Source organism: Rissa tridactyla, chromosome 7, assembly GCF_028500815.1.
Source record: "Rissa tridactyla isolate bRisTri1 chromosome 7, bRisTri1.patW.cur.20221130, whole genome shotgun sequence".
Lineage (NCBI taxonomy): Eukaryota > Metazoa > Chordata > Aves > Charadriiformes > Laridae > Rissa > Rissa tridactyla.
In genome coordinates, this window is record NC_071472.1 from 50,759,650 (window position 1) to 50,779,117 (window position 19,468).

A 19,468-nucleotide genomic window follows, 5' to 3' on the forward strand; every position below is an offset into this window, starting at 1 on the left:
TAGTGTCAGTATTTCTTCCAAGTGGACAACTCTATCCCCCTCCCTCCTTCCCTTCTCCCCCACAAAAAAACATAGGAAGAGAGAAGAATGACAGACTTCTCAAAATAGCTGATTCTTAGGAAAAGAATTTCTTACGTCCTGATCAAAAATAGGAAGAAAAAGCTGAAAACAAAGTTTTAAATGTTAACACCCTGCAATTTGGCAACCAACAAGCCAAGTGGCTCATTTGTAAGTCAAAACCAGAAGTTTTAAGTTTTGTGCAAGTTATTAGTTTCAAAACATTTTTGCTTAAAATAATCCATTAATGAGCTGTGAACTGAATCAAAATGCAATGAATACTCTTCAGAATACACCATCTCACTTACCCAATTAGCAACTAAGTCTAAGGCATGATTTTCTGAGACACGACTGATAGGCTTCCTGGCTTTCCAATGAAGAAGAGTTTTTCTGAATTTAAAATAGCCCAAGTATCCCTTTCAACACATTTAACATTCGAATTCTTGTATGTGCTGTTACATTGCTGATACAGAACATGGTACCTAAATATATGCTTTGAAGTATATTTTATCTCATATATAGTGTTTTCCACACATGAAGAAGTCACATCTCTACCACATCAGGCACTGAACATCTCAGAAATGCCAAAGGGACCAGGAACTCTGCGGGTTGCAATGCTTCAGAACAACATTAATGTCAGAGTAACCTGTGCAAGGTACACTTTCTTCTTAAAAATAATGTTGCTTGTGTATATTCTTCCCTATTAATAACTACTGTTTTCTATCCTGCTTTCCCTCCCCTTCATTAAAAGCTCTTGAAGAAAAAGACAAGTTGACTGTAATTGTTATTTACTATTTGGACTCTATCACTCACAGAGTGCAAACTTTGTTTGCAAAACCCATTCACAATGCAGTTAGTACTTAAATGGTAAGAAAACTATGCAAGCAGAAAGTGTTAATTACAACGGAAATTGGAGCATGTGTTAACTAGATACAACAATTCAGCTTGCAGCACTTTGACAAGTCAGAGCTCAGAAGTGAGAAACAATAATAGGTTTTTAGTTTATTTTCTTGATGCTGTATGCTCAGGGTATTTAAACTAACAGCATAATAAAATATTAAACTGCACAGCTCACAGGGTGTGAAATTCACAAGCAAAACACTCATCTACCAGTATGGCATAAAATTTTTTTAGACATAATACCCAATAATCTGCCACAGACTGTCACTACGGATTCTACTTTATATGACGTGCAGATGCTATCAGAAAGTCTAGCTGCTCTATGTAAAAAGCAAGTGCCACGGGGCACTTGAATAATTGCACATCCCTTGCTGGTCACCGTAGCAGTTCAGTAAGCCACAGAGTGTATTTGTTCATTCTTTGCAGCTGGTAATTCAAAAAGATAAGGTGGGACCCAAATCACACCTAGAAATTTCCCCTGAGCCAACAGCACTGACCTGCTGGACCACTCAACCTTAACGGCCGCCGTGTACTCGAGGAGCGGCCGTGTGTCAAATGTCTGATTGCAGTAAGTTGTACAGACGAACAGCAAACGGCTCCTCCATTCCCACAGCTTCTGCGGGCTTCCACAGAACGAGAGGTCAGAACAGTTCATTCTTTTCATATCACCTCACCCAAATTTCCATTCACCCAGAATATTCACCTGAGTAACTCTGGTTTATTTGGTTAATGTGTGGTAAAGACAGACCCAGTTAACAATGCTGAAATTTCATACTAACAACTTTATAACAGAACCCATATTTCATAAAAAGATCAGAATTTCCAAATGAGTATCTTTATTCTTATATTAAGGTCACCCGTTGAAAACCATGTTTTAAAAAAAGCACGGTAAAGTTTCATCCCTGAGGCTGAGCTCTATCAGGAAAAGGGATGATCACGCTCCCTTCCTTGAGTGTGCATCATCATCTCTTCCCCTGAGCTCTGGCACTTCTCTCACCTCTTGATGAGCCAACTCAATTCACAAGGCCAGCAGAAAACTAACCAGGGATTTAAAAAAACTTAAAAAAAAAAAAAAAAGGGGGGGGGGATAAAAACTTTTCCTTTGCTCTGGAGATCTGACTCAGATGACACAAAATTCAGAGTAGCACAAGAACAATCACAAGGAAGGGGTAAGAACCTTGTCATTCCACAGCAAGCTGCTGGATCATCTCCTCCAACTTCTCAAGTCATATTTAATGTTTGGATTGCCTCTAATTTCCCAGAAACCAGAAAAATCACTCCGTAACCAGTGCATACCTAGGATCCTGTCATACTATTTAAGAGAGAAAACAAATATTGTGCAACTATTCCGATTGTCAGTTACCATCCCTTAAAGATAAAATTTTATCTTTGACATAGCCTAATGTTTTTCTTGGCCTGCTTTGTAACACACGTGGCTGGCCAAAACTAAAATCAGCCATCAGTAACCAAGCAGTGGGGAAAAAAACCCACTCCAAAACCAAAACCCAAACAACTCAACAGGTTAAAAAATTCTAAGTGAAAACATTGTAATAAATCCTTATAATAAAACAAGCATCAGCTTTAAAAGTTTAGGAGAACTTTAACTACGCAGCACTTCAGTTATTCTTTTGGAGCATAATTCAGGACTATTCTGGCTTTCTTCTTTCAAGGAGATGTGTTTGCTGTAGCCTCTATAATTACACAAGAAATGATCTTGCCAGGGTGCGAACTGACAACTCCATCTTCAAATTTAGTTTGGCAGAGTAACTTGACTGAACTGACGACATGAAAGAAGGAGGCTCACCAACAGAGTTTGAGGATAAAGATTGTATACTTGGTATAGAAAAACTCTAATTCTTCTAATTCTTCACTCTTCCTTCTGCTCCTGTTCTTCTCTATTTGAAACAATACCATCACAATAGTCTTCAGTGCCGAGGGGAGAAAAGAGCATCATGATGGAATGGCTGAAATCTTGATCACACAGAGTGATTTTTACATACATCTCTGCTATGCTCAAGTCAATGGGAAAAACAGAAACTGCAGACTTCAGAAATCACATAAGATTTACAGGAGCCATTGGAGCTCTCAGAAGACACCTCAGATAATGCACACCAAGCCTGAAAATTATTCTTCTGGATGAGTGTGAGGGCCCCAATAGCTAGACAGTTTATATTACAGACATTTAAAAGTTTAAATGATGGAAAAATGGAGAATAAAACTGAAAGTAGATATCGTATATGGGATTTTTTTGCTCCCATTAATCATAAAACATGAAGCAGCTGAGAGAAAGATCAGAAAGAAAACTACTAGTGCAGAGTTACAGTGAAAAACAAGCAATAGAGAAACAATAGTGGACAACAAGTAAAACAAAATTCCATTTACATTTATTAGGTAAAAGTGTTAAAGTGCTTATTTCCTGAGTTATTAGAATTCGGCTTTTTTAGACCACATTTTCCCAAAATTCTGGGCCATCAGACAGAAATCACTTCACTACGATTTTCAGAGTAAGGCAAAAGACACAGCTTTAGAATCTGGCAATAAGCCTTTCTTTTCAAAGAGAAAAAAAAAACACACAAGAAAAACCAAACCCAAAGGGTCACTTCAGTGTCACGAGCCCAACCTCAGCCCTCTGCAGTTACGGAAAAAACCCCAGTGACTTCCAGAGGGCATTGCACAGAGTCGTTAGTGCCAGGAGAGAGACACGGAGTGCTTCTTTAATTACTGTGTTGTTTAATTACTCTTCCATCATTTTGCTCTACTTTTATTGTTAGGTACTTGCGCATAATTTGAGATAACAAGGATGGCAGAATTCTATTCCCTGAAGTCTTTTCTTGTTTTTAGGGTTTCTTACATACTGTAATAGCACCGTTGCAGCTGTTTGGCTCAAACAAATAAGGCTTCTGGAGTAAGAGAATGCCTTTCCCTTGAGAGCAGCAAGCAAATGCTGTGCAGAAAGTGAGTATCATTATTAATTTACAATTATTTCGTAACTTATCCCTGATATGCCAGCCTGTTTAAAGGCCTCCTTTCTTTTCGTCCCAATGAATGTGATGTTGGATATTAGCTATAGTTACAGCATCTAAAACTAGATCACACATTGAAACATTCTGCTTCCTGTACCATTTTAAAGCTGTAACCGTGTAAATTACATTCTCTAACATTAAAATGATGCAGCAAGTTAATGTTTATGTTAACTTCAAAGAACAGATTTCTGTCATAAAACACACTTGGTGTGAACAGATCCCTACATCCTGCAAATATTTACAAACGGGAGTAAATCTCTTCCTCGACGTACTCCTACAGCTGTCAACAGGAATATCAAGGAAAATATTACTCTCGATAAAGCATTTATCCATGCATATTATACCTAAATACACCTAACAAAAATTTAAGCAACCTTATGGAACCCACCCGACGTAACTAGATAATTCCTCACTTAAGCACTCTGCAGTCACTGCAGCTGCACCATGGAGCAACCATCTGTGGTGCAAACAACTATTTTTCTATTTAATTTCAAATTCACCTTTTAACTGCACAAACCTAATGGTTTCCAATTTTTCCTCCATACGCATTACAAGCAAAAAGACACTGTGGAATGTTTATCTCTTATCTGGATATTGTCATTTTACTGTCTCAAACTTCTTAAAACAAGCTTTTCGCTAGGGAGGAAATCAGTCAGCATCAGACCTAGTGGGGAAACCCTGCACTTGCTCAATGTCTGTGGCTCTTACATAGTTCCAGATGTTCAGAACATTAATAATGCACTAACTCAAAACCTCTTTTTGAAACTTTAGAATGTGCAAATTGCATTAAAACCTCTTTGCCCTCATTAATGGTATTGTTACAATCCCAGTACTCTGGAAAATGTTTTTTGGCATTTGTTTAACTTTGTGATATTGCCATTTACTCATTTTAACAGCCAGTGCTCAAATCTTAATGCTTTTAATAGGCCTGGCTAAACAGACTACCATCTTTTGTAAATTTATTGAAGTAATTTATTAAATAAGTAAAAGTTGTCTGAAGGCAGTGTTGGGGTTTTTTATTGATAGCAGAAAAAAATGCGTTTCTTATAATTCATTTACAAAACTGTGTTTCAGGAAAGTTTTAGAAATGAAAATATTCTGTTCTTTTTTCAGTGTTATGACCAATTCATTTGCTGCCCCTCTGATGTAGACTTCTTTTAAAAAAAATAATTTCTACCAACCTCATACAAATCTCAGTAAGAAAAGGGGTCTGTCTTAAACTAAGAAGAGCCAGACATTCAGAATTAATACTGAAATTGTATCCCTCCCTCAGTCTGTCATATACAGGGGTGGCACATTTATGTCCAGGCCAGCAGACAGTATATTTGAGGACTTGGGCTCATATCCAATGCAGACACACCGCTGTGCAACGGCAGAAGAGTAAAATAGTCAGAGGTTAAACTGAGGTCCCTCCTGTTTATTCCAAATAACTACTTAGACTGAACCTGAGGATTCTCAGTCTGTTTGAAAACAGCACAAGTCAGACCTATTGCCGTGCTCTGCACTGCTCAGAGTTAATGAGCATTGTTAAGACCTGCTTGCCTAAAGTTGTGTAATACTGCCAAAAATGGTTTGTCAACAGAATGGTAAGCAGCGCTGGTCTGCACCTTCACTATAGCTTTCGTTGATACCTTAAACATGGAAGGGAGCCAAGACAATAAACAGAGGTGTTCCTGTCCAAATGGATTTGCTGACACCAATCTGCCTGTTCTCACTGAAGAAAACACAATCAGCCAAGGCAAGGAGAAAAAGGGATGAGACTGGGAGAACTTAAACTCTGAACTAGCAGCTCTTAAAATTATGAGATACATAGAAACTCAAATGTGAAATTCAGCATTTATTTTTTGCAAGTGACAAAAGTTACTATACATGTATCATTATAACCTTACCCCAAAATTCTCAAGGGAAACAGCAAATGCAATGCAGCATTAATTGGTCTGTACCTACATGTTAATAGTTTCGCCTTCCTAACATAGTACTTGGCAATGCCAATTTATGATGAAGGACATTTTTTCATTAGTAGTAGGATTGAGACTGCCAGATGTATTCAAGATTGGATATTGAACGGTTTTGTCTCAGATTTATTGTACACAAAATTAATGACCTACATGCATGGAAAAGTAACAACTAAACGTTGCTAGAGCGGACTGTATTGCAAATATTTACCCTTATATTTAAACCTCAAGTTCAATAGCATCTGTGATAAAGTGACCTAAAAATGATTTTTCTCATGGTTTTGGTTGCTTTTAAATTATACTGTTAGTTACAAAAGTGCTACTTCAATAACGGAGCAGTGCTTTCAATTAGCCTTGTAATTCCTGTTTCCTCTTTCACTTTGTTCTGTTGTTCTTTTCCTCAATTCCAGCTCACAGCAAAGGGGAGGAACAAAACTCAAACCCACCCATTAATACAGGATGTATAAGAACCTTCTCTAGGATATACCAACTAACCTTACTGGAAATAAGTCAGTCTGAAAAAAGGTAATTCACAAGAAAAGTGCTCTAGGAAACAAATGCCTTAGACCACTTTGTTCCAACATAGTATTTGTTAAGGTTGGAATCACTGCAGTGCACAGCAGAAGCTCCAGACAGTCCAACAATTTTCCAGCACATACTGTTTAACTGTAAGAAAGTCTTTCTACTTCTTCCATGATTCTCCACTAAATTCTCCTAAAACCATTAATTGATTCTTTTTGTGTGTGTAACTTCCAATGAATGTTAATGCAATATAAGAAACACTTAACAATTCTGCATTCATTTTCTTTTCCACTTCTGTTATCTTCACTGCTTCTGCAATTAACTGCCCATTAGAGGTAAAATTCATACGAGACCATAGCTGTAAACCTCAAACAACTGTCACCTGCATTTTAAAACAGTAAGACAACTGGCATGAAAAAAAATAGAATCTATTTTGCAGACATTTGGATACAAACATTTCACAGAGAGTATAGCAAATAATTTTTTTTAATGTGGATTTAGACCATTCAGCTACTTCTAAGAGGTTCACGACACAGACAACAAAGCTGTTACTATTCCTATCTTCGTAGGCTAGTGTTTCTTGAAATTCTCTTCATTTTTCAAAGATATTTCCCCTACAAAACTATTTAATAGTTTTGCATTTGCATATAATGCAAAATACACAGCAACACTGTGCAACTACCACGTAAAATTGCTATTTGACCTCAAAAGTGAAAGCCTTTTTAAGGAAAGCAGATACAAAAGAAATATGATTAATCTGAAATGATGGAGAACATGACATCTTAAAGGTGTAGGAGAAAAAGAAAAAAGCAGTAAACAAATCTTGGATTCTCAAGTGAAGAACACATCAGTTCGTAAGTTTTACTGATGAAAACAGGCATTCAAAGCCTTTTAAGCAACCATCTTATTTTAAAAGCTTTACTTCCAAGTTATGGCTCAACAATTAGCAGATACAGATTAACAAACAATGCCTCTCAGAAAAAAACAAAGCAAAAACAAACCCCAACACACCAACATTAACATTATTGTCCAAAGCTTATTTTGTAAAAAAGCTACTAAAGAAAGGTCAGTTAATTCATCATGATGGATTATCACTAAAATTTATAAGCATTAGCATTTTTCTCCTTGCTGGATACCTTGACTTTGATATGACACATATTGAATGAATCATCTAAGATGCAGGCACCAGGCAAGATATATCTTAATGCAGACAGGTTGGCGACATGAACCCTAATGGTCTTTATCTTAATCTTGTTTAAAAGCATCTTAGATTTCTGAGTAATCTTTTCACCTTCTGATATTCTCTTTTATAGAGTGTTTTTGTTGGAGTTGCTACTGATTTTCACATAAATGCATTTTTGTTGCATAGTATCACCAGCCTTAGTAGCCCTAAAAATGATCTAGGTTTGCAATTTGGTAGATGTTAAGATAAAGCTTATTTTTAAAAAAGTCAATGTACCAGAACTCCAATAATGACAATAAAAATTTGTATGTTATTGTAGATTATCCCATTCATGAAAGATGGCATTGCAGCTGTTCATAACATAAACATAAACCTGTCAAATGTGGAGATGTATATCTGATGCATTGTTTTCTTCTCATCCATATGTTTTCCTCCACTGCATTATTAACCTTGGATATTTGCCATGTGTATATTTTAAACTGTCACTCTTCAACAAAAAATATGTTTATTCAAATACCTGATTAAAATAAAGGCGAGTTTATCTACTATTGCTTTTATCATATTCACATTGCATCTAGTAATTTTCAAATTACACAGAAATAACAAGGTGGGAGACTTTTCCCACAAACTTGTACTGAGCTCTTTCTGCTACTGCTGCTTTGATTAAAAAACAAAACAAAACAAAAAAAACCAAAACCAAAAAAAACCCCAACAAACAGGATAGAGGGGCACAGAGGAAGATAACAGGTGAATTATTTTTAAATCAGTTTTTTTTTTTTTGCAGTAACAGCAGTTCATACATTAGGTAAAAAGGTCTTTGGAAGTATTTTCTTAAGCTGATCATTAGGAAAGGATGCAGGTTTACAATGTCGCAGCCTTTAAATTCTTTACAAAACAGTTGAGTGACATTCTACAGATTATAAATATCTTGTTGTAAGGGGCACTCCAGAGCAAAACATAGACAAGTGACTACTATCTCTTCCTGGCAGTAGACAGCTTCTTCAAAGAAATCTAGAATCTCCCAGGAAATATCTACCTGAAGAAACGCTAATAGAGAAAAATGCAAGCCATTAATAGATGCTTTTTGCCCACATTAGCACTGGAAGGAGTATGTGCCTAAAATGCTAGCTCCTGCAGCAATGTACTCTACTGACATTTATAACGTTCGTCCCAGATATTCTATAAGCGGCATCCAGTTTTCCCATTTTATGATTAGGTTAATGTGGTGACATTTAGACATTTTACTTGCCCTCTATTTATTTGCACTTGGAAACTTTCTAGTAGGTTGTTATCTCTTCTAGGTGAGGATGAGATATTTTTTCTCTCTATTACACACTTCAAAATCTGAAACAAATCATTACATTTCTGCCAGAGTCTGTTTCTCTAGCTCTAATATGAATACAGGGGTCATCACTTTCACCAAGTATTGGTAGATTACTTCTTTAATGTATACAAAACAACCTAAATTTCCAGACCAAATATAGAGAAATAAGTATTACTCATGAAACCCCTCAAATTCCAGACTGAGAAGTTCAAATGGTAATATTTTCTATTTCTGCCATAAATTTGTTTTATTTCTGACATCACGTAATGAAGTTCTGAGTAACAGCACAAGCAGGCAGGGAACACTGCTTGGGTGCTAGCTCTAGGGTCCCAACATCGCTCATCACAAACTGTGTCAGGCAGGGTTCTCAACTTCTGCTTCCTGGAGCAGGTGTTACACCCTTCATTCTTCCTACTCCCATAGACCGAGGCCAAAAAGTGTTGATTTACCATTCTTACAGCAAAAAAGAACATATACCTATATTTTACTGAAGTGAACAGAAATGAATGAAAGTGCAGTTAGATGCTGTTTCCGTCTCTAGCACCTTATCTAGAAACAAGGAAAGTAACATACAATCTACTACCTGAATGAAATTAATAAAGGGCTTTCCAGAAAAATAAAATTAACTTTTTTACAAAGCAAAATAATTAGGGATAATTGTCAGAGGCATTTTCAGGCAAACAGGTAAAAATGTGCAGCATGAACGCGGAAAGTGAGGTAGTGAAACAGCCAGAGGCAGGCAAGAAGCAGGGCTTCTGCCGGAGGTGCAGAGCAAAAGGGCATCGTTGTTGAGCCACAAATTCTTAAAACTAAGAGTACGTTGAACTAAAAAACACATCTCTAAGAGTAACCAAACTCAAATCCAATGTACATACCTAAATTCAAGCTCACCAAATTACCTGGATAGATGGGACTCAGAAGTCAGAGCACTGCCCTCAGCCTTCCAGACATTTAAAAAAAGCTTTACTTTTCACCTATTCCAAAGTTGAAACTCCAATTCATAAAACAACCTGAACCCTCAAAAAATCTGCTTATCTCACAATATTTAATATACGTGGTCATGTACCTCACTAAATTAATCAGATCTTGATTGCCTTGAACAATTTCTTTAAGAGCTGCAGTTTTTTAAAGAGACGTAGCAATTTTCCCATGAAAATCTCTGAAAATCAGTTTTGAAATGCAAATGTGCAGGTAAGCAATATTCTGTATGATGATGAAAAATACCTTGTTTTCCCTGTACTAATATGCTTATCCTTACATTATTCTGTGCTTTCAACATATTAGTCTCAGACTCAAAGGCAACACAGTCCAGAATAAAAGAAGTAGAATGAAAAAGGGCATCCATAGAAAAATATTGGCAATGTGATTTTAAAATATCATCCTTCAATTGTCTGCAATTTATATTTATCAATACTTTCGCTAGGATCATGGAAGTGTTCCCACAAAGAAAAAAAGCACTCAACGTGTTTAGCGAGGTGACCTTTCAGTAAAACATAAGGGCAGCGTGAGGGGAAAGGGTACCAGAGCTGTCCAGCAATCTCTTTCCTTCTTTATTAAATGTCATTACAAAATCTCTCTATACTTTCAATTCAGATTACTAGTCTCATAAAAACTCACATAAATATTTTTCAGGTCTGTATACATAAGATCAGCAATCACACACGGTTCAACATTAGAATAACGACGATAGTGAAAACTGAAATATGCCATTTCAATTTTTAAATAAATTGAGTGCAAAATTTATTTTCAGATTGTTAACTTCGCATACAAATGCGGAGTTTTGTGAGCTAGGTTAAAGAAATTTATAGTCAGTAATCTGCTTTTTTCAATTACTCTACATTACCTGGTCTAATGTGGTCACCTAATGGTCACTGTCAGTAATTGCACTGATGACTGCAATTTTTTATATACACCCAGTGAAGAAAACCCCCTCGCTTTGCAGCCTCTTCAGTTAAATAGTAAAACTAACGTGAAGGTTTTGTAAAAAAGAAGAAATCGGTTTTATTTCATTTTTTAAAATATCCTCTGTTAAGGATCCTTAGAGATGAGAGAAACGGTCCGAAACCTTTATTTCCATTATGCTTGGGTTTTTGTTCATTTGGTAGGATTTTTGTGTTTGCTTTTTTGAAAGGTTTTAGTTTTGTTTGTTGAGAGGATTTTTAAAAATATCATAAACAATGGTATAAATGAAAAAAGTCACACTCTTGCAAGCATTACAAGAAAAATGGGCATGAATTACAGAATTATATTGCGGGTTTATATTCCTGTTCTTCAGAGCTGACCATAAATAACAGTAAGAACTAATGGAGTAGAAAGCAGAACTACTGTGAGGTACAGATTAACCATAATTAGATATTTGTTGTCAGTGAAATTAGATATTACATGGTTTGAAATTGAGAAATTTGATTCCTTTCAGCCAATGCCAGTGAGCAATTCTCCCCGACTCAAGAAAAATATACTAGAATCTCCAATGCAGTGAAATGGAACAAGAAACAAGGAAGAAGAAATTAACTGGATGAATACCATATTCAAACAGCATACAAAGAAAATGCAAAGGCATTCTTGCTGCTGAGTTATAAAGTTTCCTTTCAAGATGTGTGCTTACATGGAGGAGATTTTGGGGTGTTTTTTTGGGTTTGTTTTTGTTTTTTTTTTTTTTTAAATTCTAAAACAGTCAGGGAAAATTCAGGAAAAAAACTGCAGTTCAGTCTCGCTCTTTTTTTGGTAAAACTAATTGAAACCATTGTACTCATTAACTAAGATACAGACATCTGTCAAAAACGAATATGAACATGTTTTTTCATTAAAACAAACTTATATGCCAGTCAATATGACATCCAAGAAATTACAATATAATATAATCACAGTGTGTTACTACAATACCTTTATTTTATAAACATTTATGTACGTTGATGCATAAAGCAAAAGATTACACAGCAGAGTGTGTTTTTAGAGAAAGAATATGAGTTCAGATTTCCTTACCTTATAGGATGGCAAAAAGCACAGAATTCCTTGGCCAACTGTTTGACACACTGAAAGCAGAAGTGCTCCCACCTCATCTTGGAACTCAAAGGTCTCTGTATGCTGGAACGTGGCACACAACTTCCGACCGTTAGGGCCTGCTCCAATGGTGCCAACCCAAACCTGGTGCATTTCATATTAAAAAAATTAATTTGAAAATACGCAACACAAACTGTATTAAATTACATTAGGTTAAAAAAAAATTTCACGTGTGAAGGAAAATATTGAGATATTTCTAAACAAATTAATTCCAGTATTTAAAAACAGAAGAGAAATTGCAATAACTGACATAAGATGGCTATTACCAAAATAGCATGACTTTGACTTTTCCAGGGGAGCATGCATCTAAAAATTGCCCCTTTTTTCATTTGAAAATGTCCTTTACAATTGCATTAATCCAAGCAGTAGACTGTTCTGTACATTTCTTTTTACTTACAGAATGGGTTTGTCATCATTTTTACTTGCAAGTTATCATTTCTTTTACAATAGCCAGCATTACAACTCAGGAGAGGGAATAACAATGCAGAAGTTTACCTGTGAGTTCCGAATAACGTGATTTGCCTCCAACTGAATCGAAAACTTCACGCCAAGCTCTGAAGAGAATGAATCCATTGGAGAGAGCGTACCAGATGTCAGAACAATTGTTCTAACATCGCTTAAGTCTGAAAAAGCCTAGGTTGGAAAAAGAAAAGGAATTTAGAAAAACCAATACAATCACTTTAAGATTTTATATGTATTTGTTATCACTCAAATTACTTCAGACCTTCTACTTCACGCTCAGCTTACCACAGCAGGATTCAAGCACCAGAAGTTAAGCATGTGGACTAAGGTTTTCTGACGCAAACTCCTTTTATGCTTGGGCCGTGTAAAGAATGCACTTGTATCTGAAACATCCAATTGGTTTTCATTCATCCAAGTGTAACTTTGCTGTAGAGCAACTCTGTAGTCATCTGCATACCTATATAGAGAAATATAAATATCAATAAAAACTACAATTAAGCAATCAAACTGTAAGCATTAAGCTCATACAAAGCAAAGACAGTGTTGCTACAATGCATTTATCATTTAAGTATAAAAAAAATTTATACTTTCAGAAAAAACAGTGAAACTTTAATTAATATTCTAAAATAAGGTTTAAATCAGAAATTTTTAGTAACTGCTGGCATTAGTAGTCAAGCTATCAAGACAGTCAAATGATAAGTGCTATGCAGAAAAACAAACCCCATGCATATTTAACTTGGCAACACATCAAGAAAATTTACACCTAACCTTCAAATAAATTTCTCCAATATTTGAATTCATTTGTGAATGAAAAAGAAATAATTTGGTAGTATTTAAATTCTTCCCACATAAATAGATTTTCCAAAGCTTTATGAAATGTAGGTTTTGCTCAGAAGCACCATAACTGAGGTGTTGCATAAATGATAGAGGCATTTTGGCAAAGCAGCTGAATTAAAGACAACCACGCAGCTCAGGCTATGTATTTGCACTGACCTGCTCTTATCTTTAAAAAGATATGAAAAAACCATGAATAACCCTTTCAGAACAATCTGAGTGGCAGGGCTCACAACTGGTATCTCAATAAGTTCCTCTTTACCAAGCATTGATATTTTTTCTTCTTTTTCCAGGACAGTAGCAAGATGTTTCTGTAAGAGGCAAACAAATTCCACATTAACAACCTTCAAAGCATCTTCTCAAAACCAAAACTAATAGAGATACAAGACTATCAGCACACTGTTTCAAAAGTTCGCCTAAGATGTTAAAATTAGACTGAAGACAGAATTGGAAAGGGAAAGTAACAACGCTTTTAATATATTTGGCTTACACAGAAAGGAGGTATAGACTTGAAAGTAGGATAAATACATTTCAGCAGTCAATAAACATGCAGGTGGATAGAACAGACGAAACTATCACGGACTCAATAGTTCGATTTAAATAATTGCACATGATCAATTATATCCTTTAACACATTGACTCTCCACAAATTCCAGTAGCTCAAGTGGATTACTCCTGGTTTTCATCAGGTACCATTTTCAGACAGCTTTTCAATATTGCAGTAAATTAAATGATGTGTTAGCATTTAACTTAGCATTTTAAGATGTTTAACAACATCAATATTATGCCCTCTGTACTCATTTACATAGCATACAACATTACCTGTAAAATGGGAAAGGTAATATCAGTTATTCCCATTTTGTGCAAAATGGTGAGCATTTCTTTTCCACTCCAGACCTTACAGGAAGTTTCATACCCTCTTTCTACTAGTTGACTTGAGCTCTCCTGTAACCAGCTGAAAAAGAGAGAAATCAGAAATAATTCCAGTATTAATTTTAGAGATTTGGAGATACTTTGCAGGTACAAACCAAACCTCAACAATTGCAGCAGACTTCTATGAGGATGATAAATATTTTACTACATCTAAGTAGAGAGATTCTGCTGTTCCTTATGCCAGTTTTCCACTGTTGAACTAACTTCTACGGAACTGCTCTTGATGCAGCTCATTGAAGAAGCAAATTTGTCCCTATAGGTTTATATTTTATCATCATGTAATATCTTTACAATATAGAAAAACAATTAAAATATAATTTGCTCTTATGATATAACATGTCAGGCTCACTTAAGAAAGATCTCTGCTGTACTTTTAAAGCCACTCATTATTAGTGTAACTGATGCGAGTTGGTTTATCATCCCTGTCAATTGTAGGCTTTCCTATTACGAATAAATCTCAAACCATGAAATGAGTACATTTAATATTTATATACAGTAAGGGAAAGCGGGGGCAATAAAAAGTGCATATTTTAATAACCTACCTACAGGTATTTGTAACTCTGCTACATTTTGAAAATTAAGCAGAATTATAATTGTATGTACTAAAAACATGCAGATCATCTCATCTATGGCAGAGATTTTTCTCTAACCAAATGTCCCCTCCATCATCCCTGCAGTATTATAAGACCTTCCCTCTGCCTAGAAAAGCAGGCAGGCTTCCTCCCTCTCAGGAAATGCCGGAGCTGTCTGCTTCATCAACCAGCAGGAGGCATCAGAAAGACAGCTGTCATTTCTACAACAGTTCAAAATATTTACCTGTAAAGTCAGTTAATCATTATCAACTAAAGCAACAAGGTTTAGTGACTGTTTCGGTTCCAGATTTCCTGTCCTGTCGCTGCAAATAATCTGATCAATGGAACGATTGGAAAAAAAAAAAAAAAAAAAAACCACACACAAAAAAAAACCCAAACCCACTAACTTTCCTTTTGCCAGTTAAATGCAAACAAAACCCCATAAATACTACCATAGCACTCCTTTGCTTCTTTGGCTATAATTTACTTTATCTTATTAAGGAATGATGATCACTAACACAGGCAGAACTTCACCAATGTAGTACTCTGCCCCATTTCCTCAAATGTAATATCAAAAAGACCTGGAACTGAAATTAAGAAAAGGCCGCTATGACAGAAACAAAACAGATTTACAATGGATAAAACATTTCAGGAAATGTAAAACTTCTGTTTCGCTGTTAGGAACTTCAAACACCATCACGTACTTTTCCAAATGGTCATGCTATAAATGCAAATAGAAACTTAACACAAGGACCTTTCTAGTACTAAAATATCACAAAAAAGCAAATTCTAGAATAGATTCCATCCAGTTAAATCTAATGTTAAAGCAATTACTTCAAATACCCGTTAATTTATTTCTAGGGTAAAGCAGTAAGAATAAATAAAATTAGCTTGATTCCCAGAAAGATATCTATGGTTTTGAACTGAAAATTGGTGCATGCAATATTTTCAGGAAAAAAATCTAACAAATGTTACAAACATGCCTTCAATTCAAAAAAGTGTATTTGCTTCTTCCCTCCCCCCTCAAAATCCCATTGTTGACACAGCTTACTCCATTGAACAAAGCAATTTGTCCTGGTAAATCTGCACCTCATCAGAAAAGCTCGCCAGAATACCTCTATTGGTATATCTTCAAATTCCTCCGAAAGGTCATTTTAGCACCTCTGTGGCACTAAGCCCATACTTGAGTGCTTTCTGGAATGAGGGGCCAGGATCTTTATAACTGAAATAAGATTTGTCTAATTACCCATGCATTTGGCAAAGCCATGTCACTATGCAACAGCATTTTACCAATTACTGGCTATTTACACCCATTTTTCTGCTTTCCAACAACTGCTTTTCATGCTGTTGGCAGATTTGCCAAGACAATCAACCTTAGTTTTTCTGATAAGGTTATAAGCTTGAGGCAACCAAATCTCCAGCCATGCTGTACTCATCTTTTACTAAAACTTAACATTTGAAATATCCAAGGTAGGAGAATTTTCTTCTGAAAAAAAGAAAAACAAAAGTCACTTGTCTTGTGACACATAAACATTAACTCTCAGAATAGAGAAACGATAGGAAAAATGGTGAACTACTTGCTGTAGTGTACTCCAAAGTCTATTTCACCAACCACTAGCGCAACAAAATGACGTGACATGCACTGAATCAGAGTTCAGCTAACTTTGAAGCCACCTCTATCATTATTTGCTTTTATTCTGCTGACACTGCTGTTTGAGGTTTCATTAGCAGTGTGTGCCTGAACTCTTTCAGTGCCTCTCAATCCCTCACAAGAAAAGGTTCAAAAATCGAGGGCGACAGAGATAAATTCCAAATTCTTTTGTGGTGACAGACTCTTCTGACACTGTTTCAACTTTCTCATGTTCACACTCTACCCAAAAGACTTGGGTACCCTTGACTTCTTGTTTCTTTCCCTCCTTCCTCAGCTTCTGCCCCCAGTCCAATTCCTTTTGTTCCATCCCCTCTCACGATTTTCAACTTTTGCTCAGGTCTTCTTCCCCTTCCAGTTCTGTCTCCATAGTTTCTGGGTTTTACCTTCTTTTTTGTTCTTACTACCTTTTCCTCTACGGGTACAGAAAGAAGCAGAGAAGACAAGAATGTTTTCTGTTTTTTCATCTTCTTTATGGTTTATTGATCAATTCTTGCTTTCAAAACCACTCCCTCAATCATCCATATTTCTCTGTCCAGTGAACTCCACGACCCTTGCGTTCCAACAAGGCAGATACTAAGAGATTTAGCACATCCTTGATTTCAATTTCAGGACAAAAACAAATCATTAAAACCACATTTTACTGACACAGTCCAGGGACAAAGAATGATCAGAAATTCCGTGTGGACAAACTTTTGCCCGAGAACATCAGAAATTCAAAGAGGATAGCGCATGCTCTGTTCAAAGAGTTTGCTACCCGAATGCTCTAAAGACTTGTACAAATCTCTTCTGAGAATTTGCACGTACCCCAATTTTGCAGACCCTTATCTTTTTGCTCATCTTCAAGTTGTTTCAAAGGGAAAACAAAGGGCATGACTGATAAAATTCACTTTCAGCTACGATGAATCTGTTCCAAACAGATTCCAGTCTGATTCCAAGAAGAGATTCTAACCTGTTCCAAGGTTTTGAAGACAACTTATAAATATGAAGTAATTAATGCTTTGACAAAATAATGCTATTACTATTTGTCAAATAAGCAAACAGAAGCACGAGAAAAATAAAAAAATATTTATCTTAGGTAAAATTTTCATACAGAACTCCACAAACTAGGACAGCAAGCCCCACAAAGATTAGCACATCATTCAAGAGCATAACATACTTTTGAAAACAGAATTTCAAGGCTTCCCTTTAAGACAAGAGTATTTTTTAAATAGAACAAACCCCTCTGGATTCCTCAAATGCACAAAGATCAGGTGGCTGCATAGTTTGAATTATACCTCTGTTTTATCTGATGTAACATAGGAACCAGTAAATTGCATCAGCAAAAGGAATCTAAATTTAATTTTAAAAAATACTAATTGATACAATGGGATTAGAAAGAGTTGCCTTACTTTGTCAAAGAACAGCACACAGCCCGTAGGGCCTCATGATCCTTCTGCCTGATGTTGTTATTGACCATGAAATCTAGCTCTTCTCGAGTAGCTCTTAGTTGACTTTCTGTAACACCGTAGCTCACTGACTCCCGAGCACAGTCCTCAATATTATGGGCTTCATCTAAAATGACTACTTGGCCTTTTAGGTTAATTTCCATCTAAAAAAGAAAATTATTTTCTAGTAAAACAGAGTGAAAGACATTAATGAGAAATAGCAACTAACAGGATCCTGTTAAAAAAGTGCATATTTTGCACCATGATGTAAGCAACAGGAAGTTTTAAGCTTTTTGATCCAATTTCTGTAATGTAGAAAATAACTAGAGGGAGAAGAGAGAGGAAAAAAAGGCCTTATCTCAGCCTGGATGAATATAATCTGAACCTTTTTTACAATGAGGGTAGTGAAAGCCTGGCTCAAATTGCCCAGAGAGGTGGTGGATGCCCCATCCCTGGAACCATTCACGGTCAGGTTGGATGGGGCTCTGAGCAACCTGGTCTATTTGCAGATGTCCCTGATCATGGCAGAGGGCTGGACTAGATGGCCTTTAAAGGTCCCTTCCAACCCAAACTATTCTATCATTCTATTACACTCTCCATCAACCAAACAACTGTGAAGTTTGCAAGGGTTTCTCTTCCACCGATTGAAAAAAAAAAAAAACAACCATGTGACTGATCAGCTAGAGTATGGACCAGTGGAAACACTACTTGGAATACAGAAATGGTCATTTGGGAGGGGGGATAGTGGGAGAAGGGAAGAGAAAAAAATTAATTCACGCAAGAATTATTTTGTAGATAATATTTTGGATATAAATCAGATTTCAGCTGACCATAGCCACTGAACTTTACGTTTCTAACTTCCCTTTAATTTCAGTTATTGTAATCTTCTTACAAATATACTTACACTCTCCCGTATCTGCGGGTCTAGCAGATAATTATAAGGACAAAATACAATATCTGCTCCCACCATGAGTTCTCTGGCTGCAAAATATGCACAGGCATGAAGCTTCTTTCCCAGGCTCACTAGATCTTCGATGTCCCAAGCATGATGCATCCTCTGTGCAGACCGTAGGGCATGGTGTTCACTGAGTTTATGTACACCATGATAGTAAAGACAGGACTTGCCCTAAAAGCAAATAAACACAGATAGTTCCTGGTTACAAAAAATAATGAAAAACAAGTAAACTTAAATCCTCCAACTTGCTACGTGCAATTGACTTTATGTCCTGGAAGCATTTCTAACAGCTATTTTTTATATTGGACAATAATGAAAAACACATCATGGAAGGAAAAAAACAGGCAAATCTATGTTCCTAAAATGTGTATCAATAAAGGACACTTCTTTCTTCTTCATCTATAAAACCAAAGACAATTTAAGTCTTAAGAGCATTAACCTAGCAGTCATAAATATTATTCCTATCAGCACATATTTTTTCAGTATTGATACACTCTATCAACATTTTCTAACAATTAGTATTTAAACCAAATTACCAGAGACATTTAACCAATGTAGTATAAAGAAGTCAAAAATATTACTCATTCCAATCGTTCAACTACCTTTCATTTTA

The 19,468-nt window shown here is 36.0% G+C and overlaps 1 protein-coding gene across 5 annotated transcripts in view; it reads right to left on the bottom strand.

The window, feature by feature from the left end:
* BRIP1 (BRCA1 interacting helicase 1) overlaps positions 1-19,468 on the bottom strand; it is a 118,177-nt gene that overhangs the window by 88,087 nt on the left and 10,622 nt on the right. For all 5 annotated transcript variants that reach the window (XR_008467710.1, XM_054209008.1, XM_054209010.1 and 2 more), the window contains exons 8-14: positions 18,805-19,026; positions 17,865-18,064; positions 14,143-14,275; positions 13,480-13,631; positions 12,772-12,943; positions 12,520-12,657; positions 11,947-12,108 (exon numbers count right to left, since the gene is read on the bottom strand). Coding sequence is in view for 4 of the 5 variants with exons in the window: in XM_054209008.1 (XP_054064983.1) it covers positions 11,947-12,108; positions 12,520-12,657; positions 12,772-12,943; positions 13,480-13,631; positions 14,143-14,275; positions 17,865-18,064; positions 18,805-19,026 (1,179 nt within the window). In the remaining variant the exon portion in view is untranslated. The remainder of the gene's footprint in view (positions 1-11,946; positions 12,109-12,519; positions 12,658-12,771; positions 12,944-13,479; positions 13,632-14,142; positions 14,276-17,864; positions 18,065-18,804; positions 19,027-19,468) is intronic.